Source organism: Brachyhypopomus gauderio, chromosome 13 (genome assembly GCF_052324685.1).
Source record: "Brachyhypopomus gauderio isolate BG-103 chromosome 13, BGAUD_0.2, whole genome shotgun sequence".
Classification (NCBI taxonomy): domain Eukaryota; kingdom Metazoa; phylum Chordata; class Actinopteri; order Gymnotiformes; family Hypopomidae; genus Brachyhypopomus; species Brachyhypopomus gauderio.
This window is the reverse complement of record NC_135223.1, coordinates 14472416-14490033: the sequence shown is the minus strand read 5'-3', so window position 1 is coordinate 14490033 and position 17618 is coordinate 14472416. Positions and strand designations below refer to the sequence as shown.

At 44.1% G+C, this 17618-nt stretch overlaps 2 protein-coding genes across 4 annotated transcripts in view; one reads left to right on the top strand and one right to left on the bottom strand.

Moving 5' to 3' along the window:
- Nucleotides 1–17227, bottom strand: part of lyrm4b (LYR motif containing 4) — a 32762-nt gene extending 15535 nt beyond the window's left edge. For both annotated transcript variants that reach the window (XR_013120650.1, XM_076971154.1), the window contains exons 1-2: nt 17082–17227; nt 12028–12148 (exon numbers count right to left, since the gene is read on the bottom strand). Coding sequence is in view for 1 of the 2 variants with exons in the window: in XM_076971154.1 (XP_076827269.1) it covers nt 12028–12148; nt 17082–17167 (207 nt within the window). In the remaining variant the exon portion in view is untranslated. The remainder of the gene's footprint in view (nt 1–12027; nt 12149–17081) is intronic.
- A 94-nt stretch (nt 17228–17321) lies between these two features.
- Nucleotides 17322–17618, top strand: part of fars2 (phenylalanyl-tRNA synthetase 2, mitochondrial) — an 87156-nt gene continuing 86859 nt past the window's right edge. Inside the window, exon 1 of one of the 2 annotated variants that reach the window (XM_076971149.1) lies at nt 17322–17425. The gene's annotated coding sequence lies outside the window, so the exon portion shown is untranslated. Of the gene's footprint in view, nt 17434–17618 lie in introns of both variants that reach the window. The other variant, XM_076971151.1, reaches the window with a different exon arrangement.

The following is a 17618-nucleotide window of genomic DNA, read 5'->3' as shown; positions in this document are numbered from 1 at the left end:
ATACCGGCTCTGTCCTGAGTGTGCTGCAGTCCTCAGGGTGCGTTGAGCCATTTCGGCCTTGTGCCAGAAAACCGAAAGTCAGAGAAAACACTCACGCCCATGTAGGAAAAACAGAAATGCCCCAACAACAAACAAACCCATCATGGCACCTGCCCCAAACGGCCACCGACTGCACTCCAATAAAGGAGTGGGCAAACGTCCTGTTGTGAGCAAATGAGAGACACACATGGACACACACAGACGGACACACAAACAGCAAGATGAAGCCTTGCTGTGCCTCGCTCAACACCACAATAAACAGAAAAAGAACCGGCTCCCCAACTACTCCCTGTGCAGTTCTGTTAGTGTCCTTTAGCAGTGTCTCCATTTGTTCAATAATGTCAGAGATGAAGGGCTGTATTAAAAACAGGAGGGAATAAATGAAACACACCCAGAAATTGAAGCAGACAACTGAAATTATCTACAAAGAATGAATTTGATTGCATAAATCTGTTTTTGGCAATGTTAGCAGTATTATAGTCTGTGATTTTTCCCCTCATGTCAGAGATGAAGGAACACTTAAAAAATAATAAAAGTGAAACACAGAAATGAAGGTTTGATTGTATAAGTCTGTTCTGAGGCATAAGTGCTGGTAGCGTTACATCACACCCACTTTTGTCTTATGCCTTGGTACATCACAACTAATGCCACCACCAAATGCTGAGTAGGGCCTGGAAGGTTAAAGGTTATAGTGGGACACACCCCAAAGAGGAGGAGTGAGGTAACAACTAACCAACCAGAGTGATAGTCAAAGGGTAGAAGAGGACCACAGTGATGTATGTAGCAATCCCAAGTGTCAGCAACATCAGGACCAAGGAACATGAAAAGCCTGAGAGAAGAGCTAGAAAAGATGTGGAAGTGGTTCCCATAGTAATCGGATCACTAGGGGCTGTGGCCCCCAAACAGACAGGTATATGTACTGTTATGTTTTCAATGAATGCATCAGTCAGGCCGAACAACATCCTCTATCCTTCTGACCTAAAACTGCAACGCGAGCTTCAAGTTAGGAAGTGCTTCACAAATCCCAAATGGGCCAGAGTAGGTGTTTGACTATTACATCAGTTATGGAGGGTTCCAGAAAGCGCTTGCACATTTACGGACGGTCTAGACCAGGGGTGGGCCAACCCGTCATAGACCAAGAGCCACTTTTCTTACTGTGTTTACGTCAAAGAGCCACATCGTACATGGGCGAGTGTAATCTGTTGAGCGGGGGGGGGTAAATTATTAGCTGTGAAGACAGTCAAATGCGTGTTTTCCACTACGCCGGTTTTAAAAGTATTAGCGGCTCGCTAGGCTTGTAAACTAACCGCGCACCACGAATATGTAGCAGTGTGCAGGTGAGCCCGCGGACCGGCTGGGGAGCCGCATGAAACCAGGCAAAGAGCCGCATGCGGCTCGCGAGCCGTGGGTTGGCCACTCCTGGTCTAGACGGTGAGGATAAGAAGTGGTTAGCGGTACAAAGGTTTTGGGATCTCCACCCCAGCTCCATGGCAGTGCAGTAGAGAGATCTCTGACTGCTTCAGCAAACACATCTCCTGACTATATGGTGGTCCATCACCCACCCAACAGGGGGGGAGGCACCTGCTACTGCAGTTCTCACCACTGTGTGGTGGTCCATCACCCACCCAACAGGGGGAGGCACCTGCTACTGCAGTTCTCACCACTGTGTGGTGGTCCATCACCTGCCCAACAGGGGGAGGCACCTGCTACTGCAGTTCTCACCCAGGTGACTCCAGCCAACCTACACAGCATGCTTCCCAGCTGGGCCTTCAGTTTGGGTTGCACTGCTGTTGGTTTCCTTAATACGTTTAAAGAGCGTCAAGCTCTCAGACCAAACCCCCCCCCCCCCCCCCCCCCCCCCCACACACACACACACACACACACACACGCTTCTGTCTCCGTGTCTCACACACACCTGAGCCAAGGGAAATGAAGAAGAGAGCTATTTACACCCACAGAGGTTATTTGCAACCACAGCAGACAACATTCACCCTGCCAATATTTAACACAGGCATAATACCATTTTCAGGGGTATGCAAATGCATGCAGCCAGAACTCCTTTGTGCAGCCTACACACAGCAGCCACGCGGTCTCACATCCAATCAACAGCCACACGGTCTCTCATCCAATCAACAGCCACGCGGTTCTCACATCCAATCAACAGCCACGCGGTCTCACATCCAATCAACAGCCACGCGGTCCTCACATCAATCAACAGCCACGCGGTCTCACATCCAATCAACAGCCACGCGGTCTCACATCCAATCAACAGCCACGCAGTCTCTCATCCAATCAACAGCCACGCGGTCTCTCATCCAATCAATAGCCACGCGGTCTCACATCCAATCAATAGCCACGCGGTCTCACATCCAATCAACAGCCACGCGGTCTCTCATCCAATCAACAGCCATGCGGTCTCTCATCCAATCAACAGCCATGCGGTCTCACATCCAATCAACAGCCATCTATTTCTGTTTTAGCTCCACAGAAGACCATACAAGAAAGACTGCACAAAGGAGGACCTACAGCAGATAATAACTACAGCAAGGTCATGGCTATGGTTGTTTCAGCGTCACATTACAAGAATACATGTCAGTCACACCAGAGCCTCCAGGAGCAGGCCCAGTTCAACCGTTACCCATCATTATAACCTTGCAATCTCATTGTAACCATATAACCTCATTGTAACCCTACTACTGAGACTTACGCGTTTCCAAATTTTATATACAAAGCTTGCCAAATCAAAAAACTCATTTGGTAAAAAGTAACATTTTGATAAAAAGGAAGACCGAGAGACAAAGAAAGAAAGACCTGATGAAATTCTGCAAGACAGAGAAAAGAAAATAAAAGTAAAAGTTCACAAAGAACTAAAAAGAAGAAACCTAATATGTTTACGGTTCAGCCACGTGAGCTTCATCTTTATTAGGCATCGACACCTGTGAAGTTTTTCTCCCCCTCTTGATTAAAATCTACAAACACAGAATGGACAGGTGTGACAACTCTCAGAATAGCTAAATGGTGTTAAGGGGAATGCTCGAAAGACAAGACGCAGAAAATGAGTGAGGAAGTGAGAGAATGCGAGAGAATGGAGGGAGAAAGCAGACAGGAGAGCTCGAGGGAGAGGAGGATGGGGGAGAGAGAGAGAGGGAGGGAATGAGATGGAGGAGGAGGGCGCATGAAGGAGGGAATGCGAGAGTGAGGGAAAGAGGAAGGTAGAGAGCAAAAAAGAGACAAACAGAGATCACTGTGCTGGAGACGAGCTTGGAAAGTGCTGAGCAAGGAAAGCCTGAAGGGAGGCACAGCACAGCATGTGGATGAGGTAGACCGGGGCAGCAGGGGGGCGGGGCTAAAGAAAGAAAAAAAGGTAATGAATATGCAAATTTAGGCTTTTGATGGCCCTATCCATTCAGGAGCTCACCCTTAACTTACTGTAGCAGCATATGAGAGAGAGAGAGAGAGAGAGAGAGAGAGAGAGAGAGAGAGAGAGAGAGAGAGAGAGAGAGGAGAGAGAGAGAGAGAGAGAGAGAGAGAGAGAGAGAGAATGAGAATAGGGTAGAGTCAATGGGTGTTTTTAACTTTAACTAACCTGTTTAACCTTTAACTAATCCCTAATCCCAACAGTAACATGTTCATGTCAACTAGAGCTCACAGCCACTGGTGAAACAGGAATGAAGCAAAAGTATCTGCATAGATAGCTGGTTCATGGCCAAGGACCAAGGGCTGAGCCAGTAGGAGAATTTGCATACTGCATCATAAATAAACAACAACAATAATAATCCTTAAAATTACTTTTAAAGATGGTGGAAACGGTGTACATTCTAGAAGTTTTTTGCCTCTCATGGACCTCAGTACTGTTTAATATTGTAAGATTTGCTTTACACACTGGCCTTTTGGAAAGTAGCACAGAGCCAAGAGCTTGAGCCAAGTGTTCTGCTACTGAGTGTGTTAACGTTCTTCACCTTGTGATGTCATTACTGAGCTGGTTTTGGCCAACATCTTTAACGTGTCTCTCCAGTTGGTGAAGCCACTGGCTGACTGCGGCGAGGTCAAAAACGGTGTGAGCAATGTGACGGCGCTGGCATAAAATCATGTTTCAAATGACCCACAGATTCTACATTTCCATATTTTGCAGTCACTTTTTAAAAACAGTGTCAGCAGATGGCCTCATCGACATTCTCTGATTCTTCACAATCATTTGGTTTGAATCCAAAATAGTTCCAGATGGCTGCTGTAACCTCAGACTTCAAAATGAGGTTTGCGTTGTTGGTATTTGTTTGTACATTTTTAGGCTATCAAGTTGAAAAGCCTGGGTAATACACTACATGGCCAAAAGTATTCGCTCACCCATCCAAATCATCAGAATCGGGTGTTTCAATCAATTCCATGGCCACAGTTGTATAAAATTAAGCACCTAGGCATGCAGACATGTTTTACAAACATTTGTGAAAGAATGGGTCGCTCTCAGTGAATTCCAGCGTGCACAGTGCATAGTGCAAAGAGATTGCCAACTTTCTGCAGAATCAATCACTACAGACATCCAAACTTCATGTGGCCTTCAGATTAGCTCAAGAACAGTGCACAGAGAACTTCATGGAGTGGGTTTCCATGGTTGAGCAGCTGCACCCAAGCCATACATCACCAAGTGCAATGCAAAGCGTCGGATGCAGTGGTGTAAAGCACACCACCACTGGACTCTAGTTCTCTGGAGTGATGAACCACACTTCTCCATCTGGCAATCTGATGGACGAGTCTGGGTTTGTAGTTGCCAGGAGAACGGTACTTGTAAAGGTAAAGTGTAAAGGTTGGTGGAGGGGAGATTATGGTATGGGCTTGTTTTTCCAGGAGCTGGGCCTGGACCTTTAGTTCCAGTGAAAGGAACTCTGAATGCTTCAACATACCAAGACATTTTGGACAATTCCATGCTCCCAACTTTGTGGGAACAGTTTGGATCTGGCCCCTTCCTCTTCCAACATGACTGTGCACCAGTGCACAAAAGCAAGTTCCACAAAGACATGGATGGCAGAGTCTGGTGTGGATGAACTTGACTGGCCCGAGTCCTGACCTCAACCCGATAGAACACCTTTGGGATGAATTAGAGCGGAGACTGAGAGCCAGGCCTTCTCATCCAACATCAGTATGTGACCTCACAAATGTGCTTCTGGAAGAATGTTCAAAAATCCCATATATTTACTCTCTCTTATTCTTCATATTCTCTCTCTCTCTCTCTCTCTCTCTCTCTCTCTCTCTCTCTCTCTCACACAACACACACACACACACACACACACACACACACACACACACACACACACACACAGACAGACACACACGACAGAATAAGAATATAAATACATTCTATGGCATTCTGCATCCACATAGGTCAGGAGGGATTTTTTTTATTCAGCACCATGAACAGGGCACTTCAGCATGATTCAGCAGTAAGCACACCTGAATGCAGACCTGCACTTCTGGCAACCTGTCAACTAGCACAAACAACATGAGGAGAAAAGGTGATATGTATATAAAAAACAAAACAGGAACAAACAAAAAAAAAATCCAAAACAATGCGTGTCAGCATTAAAGCTATAGTCCCGGGAGGAGACGTTGAAGGAGAGAGGGGTTTCCTTCAGCAGAACTGCACTGACTCAGGTTTCTCTCACTACTCTGTCTGGCTTTCCTGGCGGTTACGAAAAATCTACAAAACATTGTGCTTTCAGCCACACATTAGTGGTCATTCCCCATTCAGGGGCTCAGCAGTAACGTGGGGCAACAGCCGAAAGAGCCAGGACTCCATTTCACACCAAGTGACTTACTAACATAGCAATCACCTCCACAGAAATGACAGATCCCTGCTAATGTGCAACAAATGTGACTGTTGTGAAAGAACAACGAGGAAGAAAGAGCTCTGTCAGGCACGCGTCTGAATCCTCACCCCTCAAACGTTTCACTCATTGGGGTCCAGTGTAATTTCTCCAAAAGCATAATTTGATAAATTACTGACAGACTGATCATAGAAGCAGTAGAAAACTGACCCCACCACCTCTTTCTGTTAACAAATCTGTATGTTGCAGTTCGACACTCATGCTTGACCTGGGATAGGCAAGTTAAGACCTGTAATTGCAGATTAATCAAATGACCCCCCCATGGTTCTCCGTGTATTGTGGCAATGACTTGCAAGTCATGTCTGGCCATCAAACCAGAGTAGCCACATAATACCCCCTCACATGTGGAGTACCGTCCTGTGTTGTCCTCTAGTTATTATAGCTCTCTAGAGACATGCACTTATCGTCAGGTGACCTCCATAATGGATTCGGCCTGTACTCGATGGCTACCACAGAGCAGCCTCCTGTATCCCTGTTTAATAGGAATTTAATTATATTATTTTGGACTTGTCTATCTGACTATTTTTATATGTTTCTTCCCAAAGCCTGGCTGAAATAGAGCTTGTCAGTAGATGAAGTGTGATCTTCATCCAGCTCTGGCTTTTCTCCCACGTCTGATTGGTGAGCTTCAGAAAGCCGCCATTCTTGGCTGCTTCTTCACTCCTCCAGTCTGGAAACCAATAACCCAGTCCATTCTCCGCAAACGTCAAGATATCCTGTACCGACCCGCTGAACCGGCTCCAGATCAGACAGCAAGCAGGTCATCATGTGACCAGCATGAAATTCCGACACTCTTTGTCATACATCATCTTCTTGGCCAGATCAGAAGAATATGTGTAATTTTTTCTCATATTCCTTCTTCCCTCAGTAATCTCTAGCCCACTTTACCTCCTATTGTTATGCTAATGCACCTATTCTGCTTTGATTGGGAAGATGCAATTAAGCTTGAAATAGCACAGTTCCCAGAGCTGTTCTGCAGTTTGTGAACACATTTGTTACAGGATTAAGGATGCTATTTTGAGGAGGAGGTGGTAAATCTTAAGCCCAACAGACTCGTCATGCACCCGTTGTCTTCAGAAGAGACTGTTTATGAGCATATATATATATATATATATATATATATATATATATATATATATATATATATATATATATATATATGCTCATAAACATATATACATACACACACGCACACGAGTCAAGCTGCATGACTAAAATCGTGAAAAAACATGGGGCCAGGGTTCGTTTTATAGACATGTAAACCTACACAGCTACCACGGCTGTAGAAATGAAAACCAATCTGTGACATACAAGCAAACAAAACAGGGTGAAAGCATAATAGGCATGTAATTTTAAAAGCAATATGCAAACGGCCTTTATAACAAATTACACAATGTTTTGTGTGTGCATGCGGTAAGCATCCTAAGTAATCTCAGATGTTCCATATTAGTGTTCTGTGGGTGTTTTGATTACTCATGACATTTAAATGATCCAACAAATGTAAACAGCTTTGGTCAGAATAATACAGGCCAGTCTTTAACTCTTCCACATCAGGAGGTTTACCAGCGGGTTTTAATATACCACAAGGCATATTGCAAATGCAAATAATCACAATACAGTATTTTTCCCCCATATCATTGAGCAGTTTGGCTCTGGTTGAGTTTGAGTTTTCAAGTCACACATCTAAAATACGTAGATTTTTCCTCTAATGAATACATTAATTGATCCAGTTTGCAGGACAGACTCAAACTTTTCCTTTTTAGGAGGGAGTTCCCTTTGCTGCTGCAGTGAGAAACAAAATAATCTATTTTACTCAGAAGGCACCTCCTGCTATGCTAGCAATCAGAGCTGGACTGAACATATTTATCCATAATAAAATGATAACTTTGTCACACATGCATGGTAATGGCTTATTGGTTGCAAAAGAAAGCTCTTGTCCAAAAGTCATTGAGCTCATGCAGATTTCCTATCAGTTATAGAGGACACACTGGGAGGATTTGACATTAAGTACCTTTAGCTGTTGTTAAGGGGGATTGATTGCTTGCTCGTAGATAACACAAAGCAGGGAACTGGAGAGGTAAATCAGATTAGTAAATCAATACATTATTTCAAACAGTATTTTTAAAGGACTTGTGACCATGAGCTATTCAACAATGTACTCTGATTCAAAACTTAATTTAGTGTTTTCCAGAACAGAAATCCTGTTGCCACATTTTAAGATTCAGCTAAAGATTCAACTAAAGGCTTTAGATTTATCTTTAGATTCTCACAGGAGACAACACACATGAACAAAGTTCATAGCAGAATTCAGTCTTAAGTACCCAAACCTTTCAGTACATTCTGGTAAAAACCGATGGTGAAAAGATCAGACGAATCAAAAAGAAAGGGAATACTAGAAAACAGTCACTTCACTGGGTCATACGTTTAAGTACTTTGTTTTGAACATTTAGTGTTTCTAATGCAATGTCTTTTGCCAATTTGAAGAAAATTTGATTTCTAATGAGAACAGTCATCCTGCATTGTGAACTGTTTCTCTCATAGCTTCACACAGCTTGTCTCCAAATGAACAGCTAGCCTACACTTTCCTCTAGGCTCTGGAAAAACAAAGTCTCCATTGTTGTCAGTGCACCTTTGTTTTCTATTTCTACACTTCTGTGATGCCACCATTTAGAACACCCACTCATACAAAAGCCCAGTTACAGAATAAAAGTTCTGAAAAAGCAAACAAAGAAGAAAAAGGAGCACTCATCAGTATATTTGATGTGGTATTAAGGGTTGATGGAAAATACTGTTAAAAAAAACAAACATTCTTTTTTTTTTGAAGGGTAATAGCGGGCCAGCTTTAATAATTTTTCTAAAATAACACCCCCACCCCCCCACTCCACCGTGTGTTGTGGGGCTTTGCCCTGTTAAGCAAGCTGCCAGCGTTCTCTCCACGGCCAGATTTACAGGCACTGCCGCATTAAGTTAAACTCATTTTGGCTTTACGAAAATATACCACTGCTACTCCAGTGAGAGCGAAGGGCATAAATATGAATCAGAAAGAAGGAGGGGGGAAGATCTGAACCAGTTAAGCCTGGCTTAGCACCAAAAGTGCTGACCCACTCAGGCACAACACAGGCTTTCTGGGGCCGAGTTATGGTCACAGGTGCTCAAAAGCTAAACCTCAATGGAAATACAGCTTCCTATTTAGACCATGGGGAATTGTCGAGCACAGAAGAAGGTAACACGTTCTCCAGAGCTGACCTAGAACAACATAAACATGATATTCCTATCCCACACTAACAGTCATCTGCTCATCTCTCTCTCTCTCCCTGTCTGTCTGTCAATCTGAGGAGGATGTTTTATGCATACTGTAATCAAGTTAATGATTAATTAGTGCTCGTAAACATGGAAAAAGAAAAGAAAAATGTAAGCGAGGTGAGATGGAAAATGCATGAGTGCCAGGAAACTGATGTGAAATCCATTAGGAGTCTCATTAAAGCTCTATTTGGGGCAACAGCGGCGGTGAGGCAGTTTCCAGCAGAGATGTCTGTGCTCTGCCATGGGGTGCTACCCAGAGCCACTGATTTTTATACTTGTTACACTAACTTAAGTGCATTTTGAGATAGGGGGCACATCAATATTGCATAGCTCACATTTACTTTAATATCCTTAGGCCTCCCCCGGTAGAAAGGGTATGTGGGTATATATCAGTCAAATCAGGGCAAAGGAGGGGGGAATATCATAAATCATAAAATATTCCGGACCACAAGCCAAGCCAAGCACACGAGAGGACACAGGATGTCGCTGGACACGGGGACAGCATTGAGCGCTGTCTTAATAGTGACCCAGGGGTCTTTCGTTCGGTCTTGTATCCTTCTGTGCATGTCTGATAGTGTGTGTACTGCAGAAGTATTGAATGAGCAACCGTGCATCAAAGTCAAGATGCAAGAATTTGGAGAAGGAGAAGAAGCGAATCCATCACTCTTGGTATGCACGCACGTACGCACACGCTAGGGAGAGGTGAAGTTACATCTATGCCAAATCCTGCCCTGAGCCTCTGAAGGGCAGCGTGGGTGGAGAGCGGCATATGTGCTGGTGGTGTCAGGACACAGCAGTACGTCACGTCTGTTTGTACGCGTGTGCATGTGCGTGAGCACACGCCTGGGTGAGAGGTCTTGCTTCCCCTGGCAATGTATGGTACGGGGCACAGAGTGTCTGAGTCAACAAATATCTGTTGGAAGACAGCAGCACCGTTTACAATGGGAGTGAGAGCACCCCCCCCCCCCCCCCCCCCCCCCCCCCCCCACACACACACACACACACACACACACACGTACGCATGCACGCAAGCGGCCCAGTTCCACGACAGACGACAGCAATACATGAAAAACATTCGGCATTTCAGTCACTGAGGGTGATAGCATGCTTAGTCACTTTAACTTGTGCCTTCGCATATGTACACAGGTTGGGGAGAGACACAGACATCCGCCCCTCTGAGTCATGTGGACACATGGTTGCAAATCAGGGACTCAGTTTTTGCATTTGTCTGAGCCCAATCTGCAAAAAGGGTTATACTCTAAAACTAAAACTACTCTTCCCTGTAAGGATAGTAGGATAAAGGCTGAGGTACAAAATCCTGGCTTTGTTCCTCTAGATATAGTGAAGCTGCTCTTTGATTCTGAAGTAAGAGATCAAAGCCATCATCCTATACAAGGGGCTGAACTGGAAAGTGTAACAATCAGGACTGAGCAAGCAAACTTCACCTTAAACATTTTTGTTTTATTCCACTTGTGTTTGTGTGTGTGTGTGTGTATTTTCTCCTTTGCTTTTATCTTTTTGACTGATATTGGCTGCATGGATATTTCTAGGCATCAGATCACATTTATACTAGTATGTGTATAAAAAAATAAATAAAAATGTTGGCCACTACCACGCTGGTCAGTAGGGGTACATTTTTGATGGGTCATTTTTGTACCCATCGAGTGAAACCCACGGTTATTTTATTTGTAAATAAGGATAAATAAGGCATATTTGAAATGGTCTATACAAACCAAAAGATTCTTGTATTATGTAACTAGTGCTCCACGTTCAGATCTGTGACTGTGTATTCAAATTCAAGGCTCAGATTGAGATGAAATGTACGAGTAAAGAATGAAAGCGGCTCACGCGTTTAGAACTGTAACCATGACAACGGACTACTAAATTGCTAGCTTTGGCTCAGCTTAGAAGCTAACGACTAGCTAGTTAGCAGCTTCATCTGCTGAAAATGCTTAAGTGTGTACGTTACATCAATAAAAAGCACTCTATGCAGTGTTTGTATGTTTGTAGCTCAAAAAGCACTACATGTGAGAATATCACAAGATAGCCAATTTGTGGACATTCATGTTTTTGCTTTATGTAGTGTGCTTTAAGTGGTATATGCTACGCTACGTGTTGCACCAGAATTTGGCTATAACCTAGGGTGGCTTCTGATTCAGAATAAGCTGCTGTCGGCATAATTACAAAATTTGCTGAGTGCGCCAATCAAAGAGGAGGAACTTTCAATAACCCAAGGCTAATTTCATCACCTTTCAAGACCTTAAATATTTGGCAAATTAAGCATTTCCAGAGGCGTGCGTAGCTCACATATAAAAATGCTTTGTCATCATTTATAGATTAAAGGTCTTCTAACATTAGATTGAACCATTATCTCTACCCAGTTACCTGCCACTGTATTCTGCAACAAACTGAAATTTTACAGCTTCATCAAGGGCACCTAGATCAAAATGTGGGTGGAAATGGAAAAGCCCTTAGCCAACATGTTCCCCTGATTGGGCTGGTTAAAGAGGACAAAAAGGCTGACAGAAAGCCACCATCCCTGGGGATGAGGCCCCAGTACTGAACAGAATTATGGGAACAAAGCATGGGACAGCAGGGTATCAGTGGACAGGTGGGAGCTCACCAGATGCTCATCAATATTCTTCCAGTGAGACATGCTAGGCCCCTTCAGAGGAAGGAGGGATTCAGTGGTGGTGGTGGTGGTGGTGGTGGGGTGGAGGGAGACAGAGAGGGTGGGGGCAATGGGGGAATACTACGTTTTATCATCATTGTCAGTGCTTTGGTGTTTTGCAGCTATGACTGGTACCTGTCTCCGGATGATCTCCAAGTTGTCACATGCTTTTTGCAGCAGCTGTTCCACGGCTTGCGGCTCCTCCACACTCCGGTTCTCCCTGAATGCGTCTCGCACTCTGCGCAGGGCATAAGTCCTGGGGAGCGGGAGGAGACACACAGGACGGTCATCAGCACTCAAGCCCATGACAGAGACAGACGGAGACTTGTCTCAAACCCGTTAACATGACTAACAGTTTAGGGAAGCTTGCACGGACCAGTGAACACTACTCATTTGCATAATACTGTTACGCCCCTGCTAGCTTTTAGTCAATACTGCTGAGTGCTTTCTTCTTTTTGCTTGAAGTATTCTTTCAAGAGTTAGAAGTTCAAGAAACTGCAGAATAACAGTTTGTGAGAATGACGCAGCTGGGCATCTCATTTTCCAGTGCTGATGACATAACCCGTTCTCCCCAGCTTGCGGCTGAAACGGCTACACAGACAGTAGGGTGTGCTCTCCCCCAGGCTAGGGGAGGAGTAGCCTTAGCTGTGGGCGTGCCGTCAGATGGACCTGTGGCCGTCGACAACGGGGAACGCATCAGCTGGGTCCTCTAGCCACCTGCCGTGAGCAGCGTCCTGGACATGCACATCGTCGGGACCCACGCGTCACACAAGCACACAGTAGGGGTGTGGTTAGGAGGATAGAAGGTGGACAGAAAAGTCTCTCTCTCTCTCTCTCTCTCTCCCTAACTATCCTTTTCATCTGGCTGCACACAGTACGAGATGAGCATAAGCCTTGATTGCTAACATCAAAGCGGCTGCCTGGCAACTGCAGAAATGCATCCATCCAGCCACAGGTGGTGAGGATGTGAGTCCAGCCTACCCAGAGGCCTCCTGTCCCCACAGTGAACGGAGGGAAAGGGGAAATGGAGGAGGTGGAGAGATGAGGCAGGACGGAGACGGTGAGGGAGATGCTTAGACAGACTGGGAGGAGAGGCAGGACGTGAGCCCACAAACACAGGCGCACACACACACGCCTGCACGCCTGTGCACAGGCACACTCACACACGCCTGCACGCCTGTGCACAGGCACGCTCACACCTACCTGCAGACACAGACACACAGACGGCATGCAAATCCAAAAAAAATATCGACAGATGACAGATGCAAAACTGTGATTTGAGGAGGGAAAAAAGAGCAGTGCTGAAGAGTGAGTCATGCTCAGGATGCTCAGACTACGCAGGCTAAAATAAACCAGCTGCTCCGAAAGCAGACGTCACATCCATTTGTAAGGTTATAGGTACATCCAGTGTCACCTTTAATGTGTGACATGTCTGAATCACAACCAACGACAGGATGAGCGGACTATGAAAGTATAGGCTAAATCCACCATATCAACTTGTATGAAGCCTTTCAAGATAGAGGCATCACTGAAAACATTTCAGTGAGATATGTAAGCACAGTAGTGTTCAAGAGAGAAAAAAACTCTCATGCTCTCATGGTAGATGGGATACACAAATTACTGAAACAATACAAGTATAATGATACAAGATATAAATCATAGAGGGACTCCTAGTTTCACATACTATGAAATAATAAAGTTACTAACTGGCATGTGCAAGTCCCTTATCCTTCAGTGGCACAGACGATGTGATAAACAGTGCTGGTGCTCATGAGAAAAATCACACATTTGGTTGCTGTCACCAGCGTAGGAATTTCTGATTCATCGCATCTAGTTTTGAGTATTGTCCTTCCTCAGAGCAACGTTCCAGTTAGTCAGGCTGCTAAACAGTCTGGCTTTAGGAGATGTGACATGTGAGTAAGCAGATACGTAAGCTTTCAAAGGACACAGGAAGGGATTTTTTTTCTTTTCTTCACGTCACCAGATTAGATGAATTACGCCTAGCAGTGAGCGGTTCAGGCAAATTTGGTATTTTGGCGCACAGTGGACAGCTGAGGGGAAAAAGATGGGACCAAGTACACATATGGGATTAACTGGCAAAACAACAATTGAGGCCTTATGATATTGGCTCATTTCAAACTGTTACTCTGCTGTGGCCAACAGTTAGCGTAGCGTCACCCTCGGGCGATTACACACTCGATTCATTTGCTTCGCTCACAGGGCAGCGGCACTGAAGAACATGAATAATTGCGAGGGCCACTAGGACCTCACAGTAACAATGTCTTTCATAGCTCAATAAAGTGATAGCAATTAAAGCTCCTTAATATTTAACACCACCTTCAGTTCGAAACACCTGCTGCATGTTTTATTAATGGTGCGTCACTCCTCCAAACTGGGTTTCATCTGGAAAAAAGGCTGAGTGTGGTCAAACATGCAGCAATAGATGTCGACTTAGGGGCATAGTGTAGAGAAGGAGTGTAAGAGAGTGGACTGTGGAGAAGAGAGGGGAGGAGAGGAGAGGAGGCTGAGGAGAGGAGAGGGAGGGGAGTAGAGGGGAGGAGACTGTGGAGAGGAGGGGGAGGGGAGCAGAGGGGAGGAGACTGTGGAGAGGAAAGGGAGGGGAGTAGAGGAGAGGGAAGGGAGTAGAGGAGAGGGGAGGAGAGGGATGGGAGTAAAGAGGAGGAGACTGTGGAGAGGAGAGGGAGGGGAGTAGAGGAGAGGAGAGAGAGGGGAGTAGAGGAGAGGAGACTGTGGAGAGGAGAGGGAGGAGAGGAGAGGGGAGGAGAATGTGGAGAGGAGAGTGTGCAGAGTAGGAGCCTGTCTGGCTGCACAGCCTGAGGTCACTGGGTGCACGGCTGGCTTAGAGATCAGTGCTGTTCTCTGTTAAACAGGAGGACAAAGACTGTATCACATGCCCAGAGTGAAGCAAAGGCCAAAGACATTAAGGCTTGGACTAGACCACCTACCACGAAGAGACAAGAAACCTGGAGGCAAATTGCACACAAAAAAGGACTTAAGTTGATTAAGAGTAATTAAGGGCAATTAAGATCATGCTAAATGAAAATAACTGGTAAGCTGACTAATGGAGGGTAACAAATTAAGTAGTGACATGTCTCAAATGGGGAAGTACATCTTGCCCCTAAGTCACAGTGCCCTTAATACTGGGTATCCCTGTGGCCCAACCTTGTCTAAATGTAACCGTTAATAAATTGGTATCAGATATCAAAGTAATCATTTTGCAGCTGTGGTTTGCAATACATTACCTCTAATTCTGAATCACAGCCAGTCAGATGTGAAGGTTATATTGTGAATTATGGCTGCTACACTAGCTGTGAATGCAAAGGGAAGCAGCCAGGGAGATGGACTGCTTTTGGCACCACATGCTTCTGAAGCAATCAAACAAAAACGGTCTTGCCTTCGAATAGGCGATTTTCAGAGGAGGACTGGGAGGTTGGGGCTGGGGAGGGTGAGCACTGTGTGTGATGTGTGGAGTGCTCCCTGATCACTTATTTATTCGAGGCTTTTAAAGATTTAATTCCTGCCAGCTTTCTGACTAAGGCTGAGTGTACACAAGTCATGGCAAAGTGTGCTAACGTCGAGCTGGAGTAGAGAACCACTGGGGAGAGTTGGGTTTAATGGGGAGGTGCTTTTGCGTAAGAGCTGTCCTACTTCTGATGCTCCTAAGATTCTGCAGCATAGTCACCATCAATAAAGCCCCCCATCTCATAATACACAGTCTCTTCTGTTGCCTTCTCAGTGCTCTGGTTACAGACAAATCATTTCTTTAAGCAGAAACAACCACCCCTCCCCACTTCTGTCTGGTTCTCATGTCCCCCAACCCCATGTGCTCACTCTATACCTGCCTTTTCCTCTGGTTGCTTTTTATTTATTCTCTCACTGCATTACACTTATACTCCACCTATGTCCCCATCACATGGCTTTTTATGCTAGCACGGCTTTCTTTTACTTGTTTGAAGCACATAGCCTTCTTCTAAAAGCTAAACAATTCAGATCACATACTCTCTCAGATCTTGCTTGGGGCTCTAACCACAAAGCTAAACAGCCCATTTGAAGGTATATTACAATCCGCAATGGCTTCGCAAAATCCTAGCCATTTCCACCTAGTGGAGCAGAATGCTTTTTTGGGCTCTGAATAATTTAACAGATTGTACTGTTCAATGAATTATCTTTGAGAGCATAGAGTGCAGTCTTCCAAGAAGAGTAGTCTGAATGTTGTGGAGTACAGTAATAAATTAGATTTTGACAGATAATGTTAAAAATAAGGAGATTCATGAAAACTTAGGGCTGAAAACACAGTGATCCTTTAAATGCTAAGTTAGGCTTATATTTAAATTGATTTGTATCTTTCAATGAATTCACTGTTTAGTTAATAAATATGTATTCTTGGGGCCCAAATTAGAATTTTAAGCTCATTTGAAACAACTTCTTTTATATGCAACATACTAACATAATTGCATATCATGAGAAGACTGCAGAGGGTACTCTTAATTTGACATCCAACTGTGCATTAAGTAAATAAAATATTTTATTAATTGTACAATTTTGTTTTTGCTGAAGGGGTTGCATCAATTATTGGTATGGCTTGCCATCTTCAGCATATGTGTGGTTCAGATATCTCCATCTCTTTGTTATATATTGTCCAGTGAGTCTGCATGTCGTTTAAAAACTACAGAAGTGGTGAGATAAATATGCTCCTGAATCTACTTATACTTTTTTTGTTCAAATTTGCAAGCATATTTGTGTGGATGAATCTCTAAACTCTTTAATCTATCTTGACATCTGAAGTCACTGGTACCTATTTATCCCTTCTACATTATCTGAAAATATTAGATTATAAAAATTTGACTTTACAACGTGCTCCGATTAAATATTATTTTAAGATAATAAGCTTTTTTTTTCTTTGCATGGGTCAGGTTTTTATCTTTACCTGTGGTTTGTCATTAAACCACTGTTGATTGTATGTTATTAAGTAAATGGGCAGTCACATCTAAACAGAAACATTTATTAGTGCTGATCGGACGTAACACTGTTGATGAGGTTTTTACACATTCTATCACCAGCTATCAGCAATCACCAGCTTCTACTGTCAGCACTTACGCACATTTAACGCATAGAGGGTAAAAACGCAATAATATCGATCGTATTCAGAAGGATACTGGTCTGATTACCTGTAATTATAAGAAGGGAAATTCTTGCTCTCCTTTAAAAGCATCCGATACAGTGTCAACACCTGCGCTTTGCTGGTCGCCGCCATCTTCTCACAAATGCTCGAATCAGGACCCTGCGTGTGTCCTAAAAGCGTGCCTGACAAAAATGTGCCGATTTTATTACAATATATTGCTTCTTGTGTTATGAACCTATGGCAATTTTACAATTGATTATATATACAAGTAGAAATTAATTGTAACGAACACGAATTTGCATAATTTAGATTGAAATAAAATATTTTCTTTAGTATTATTCCGGCAACTGTGTAGTCCTCTCAAAAACATAACGTTCAGCACTGGAAGAGGTGAGTGTGTAAGTTTCAGATCTAGTGTTCAGTGTTTTTTCCTCCTTTATTCATCAGGAATACAGGGGTCACTTCAACACGCTGTGACCATTACCTGTGTGTACAGTGATCAATGATGTGTGTGTGTTTCTCTACGCACTGTACAGACAGGTGGACTGTGAGATAGCCGGCTAGCTAAGACCTTCTACACATA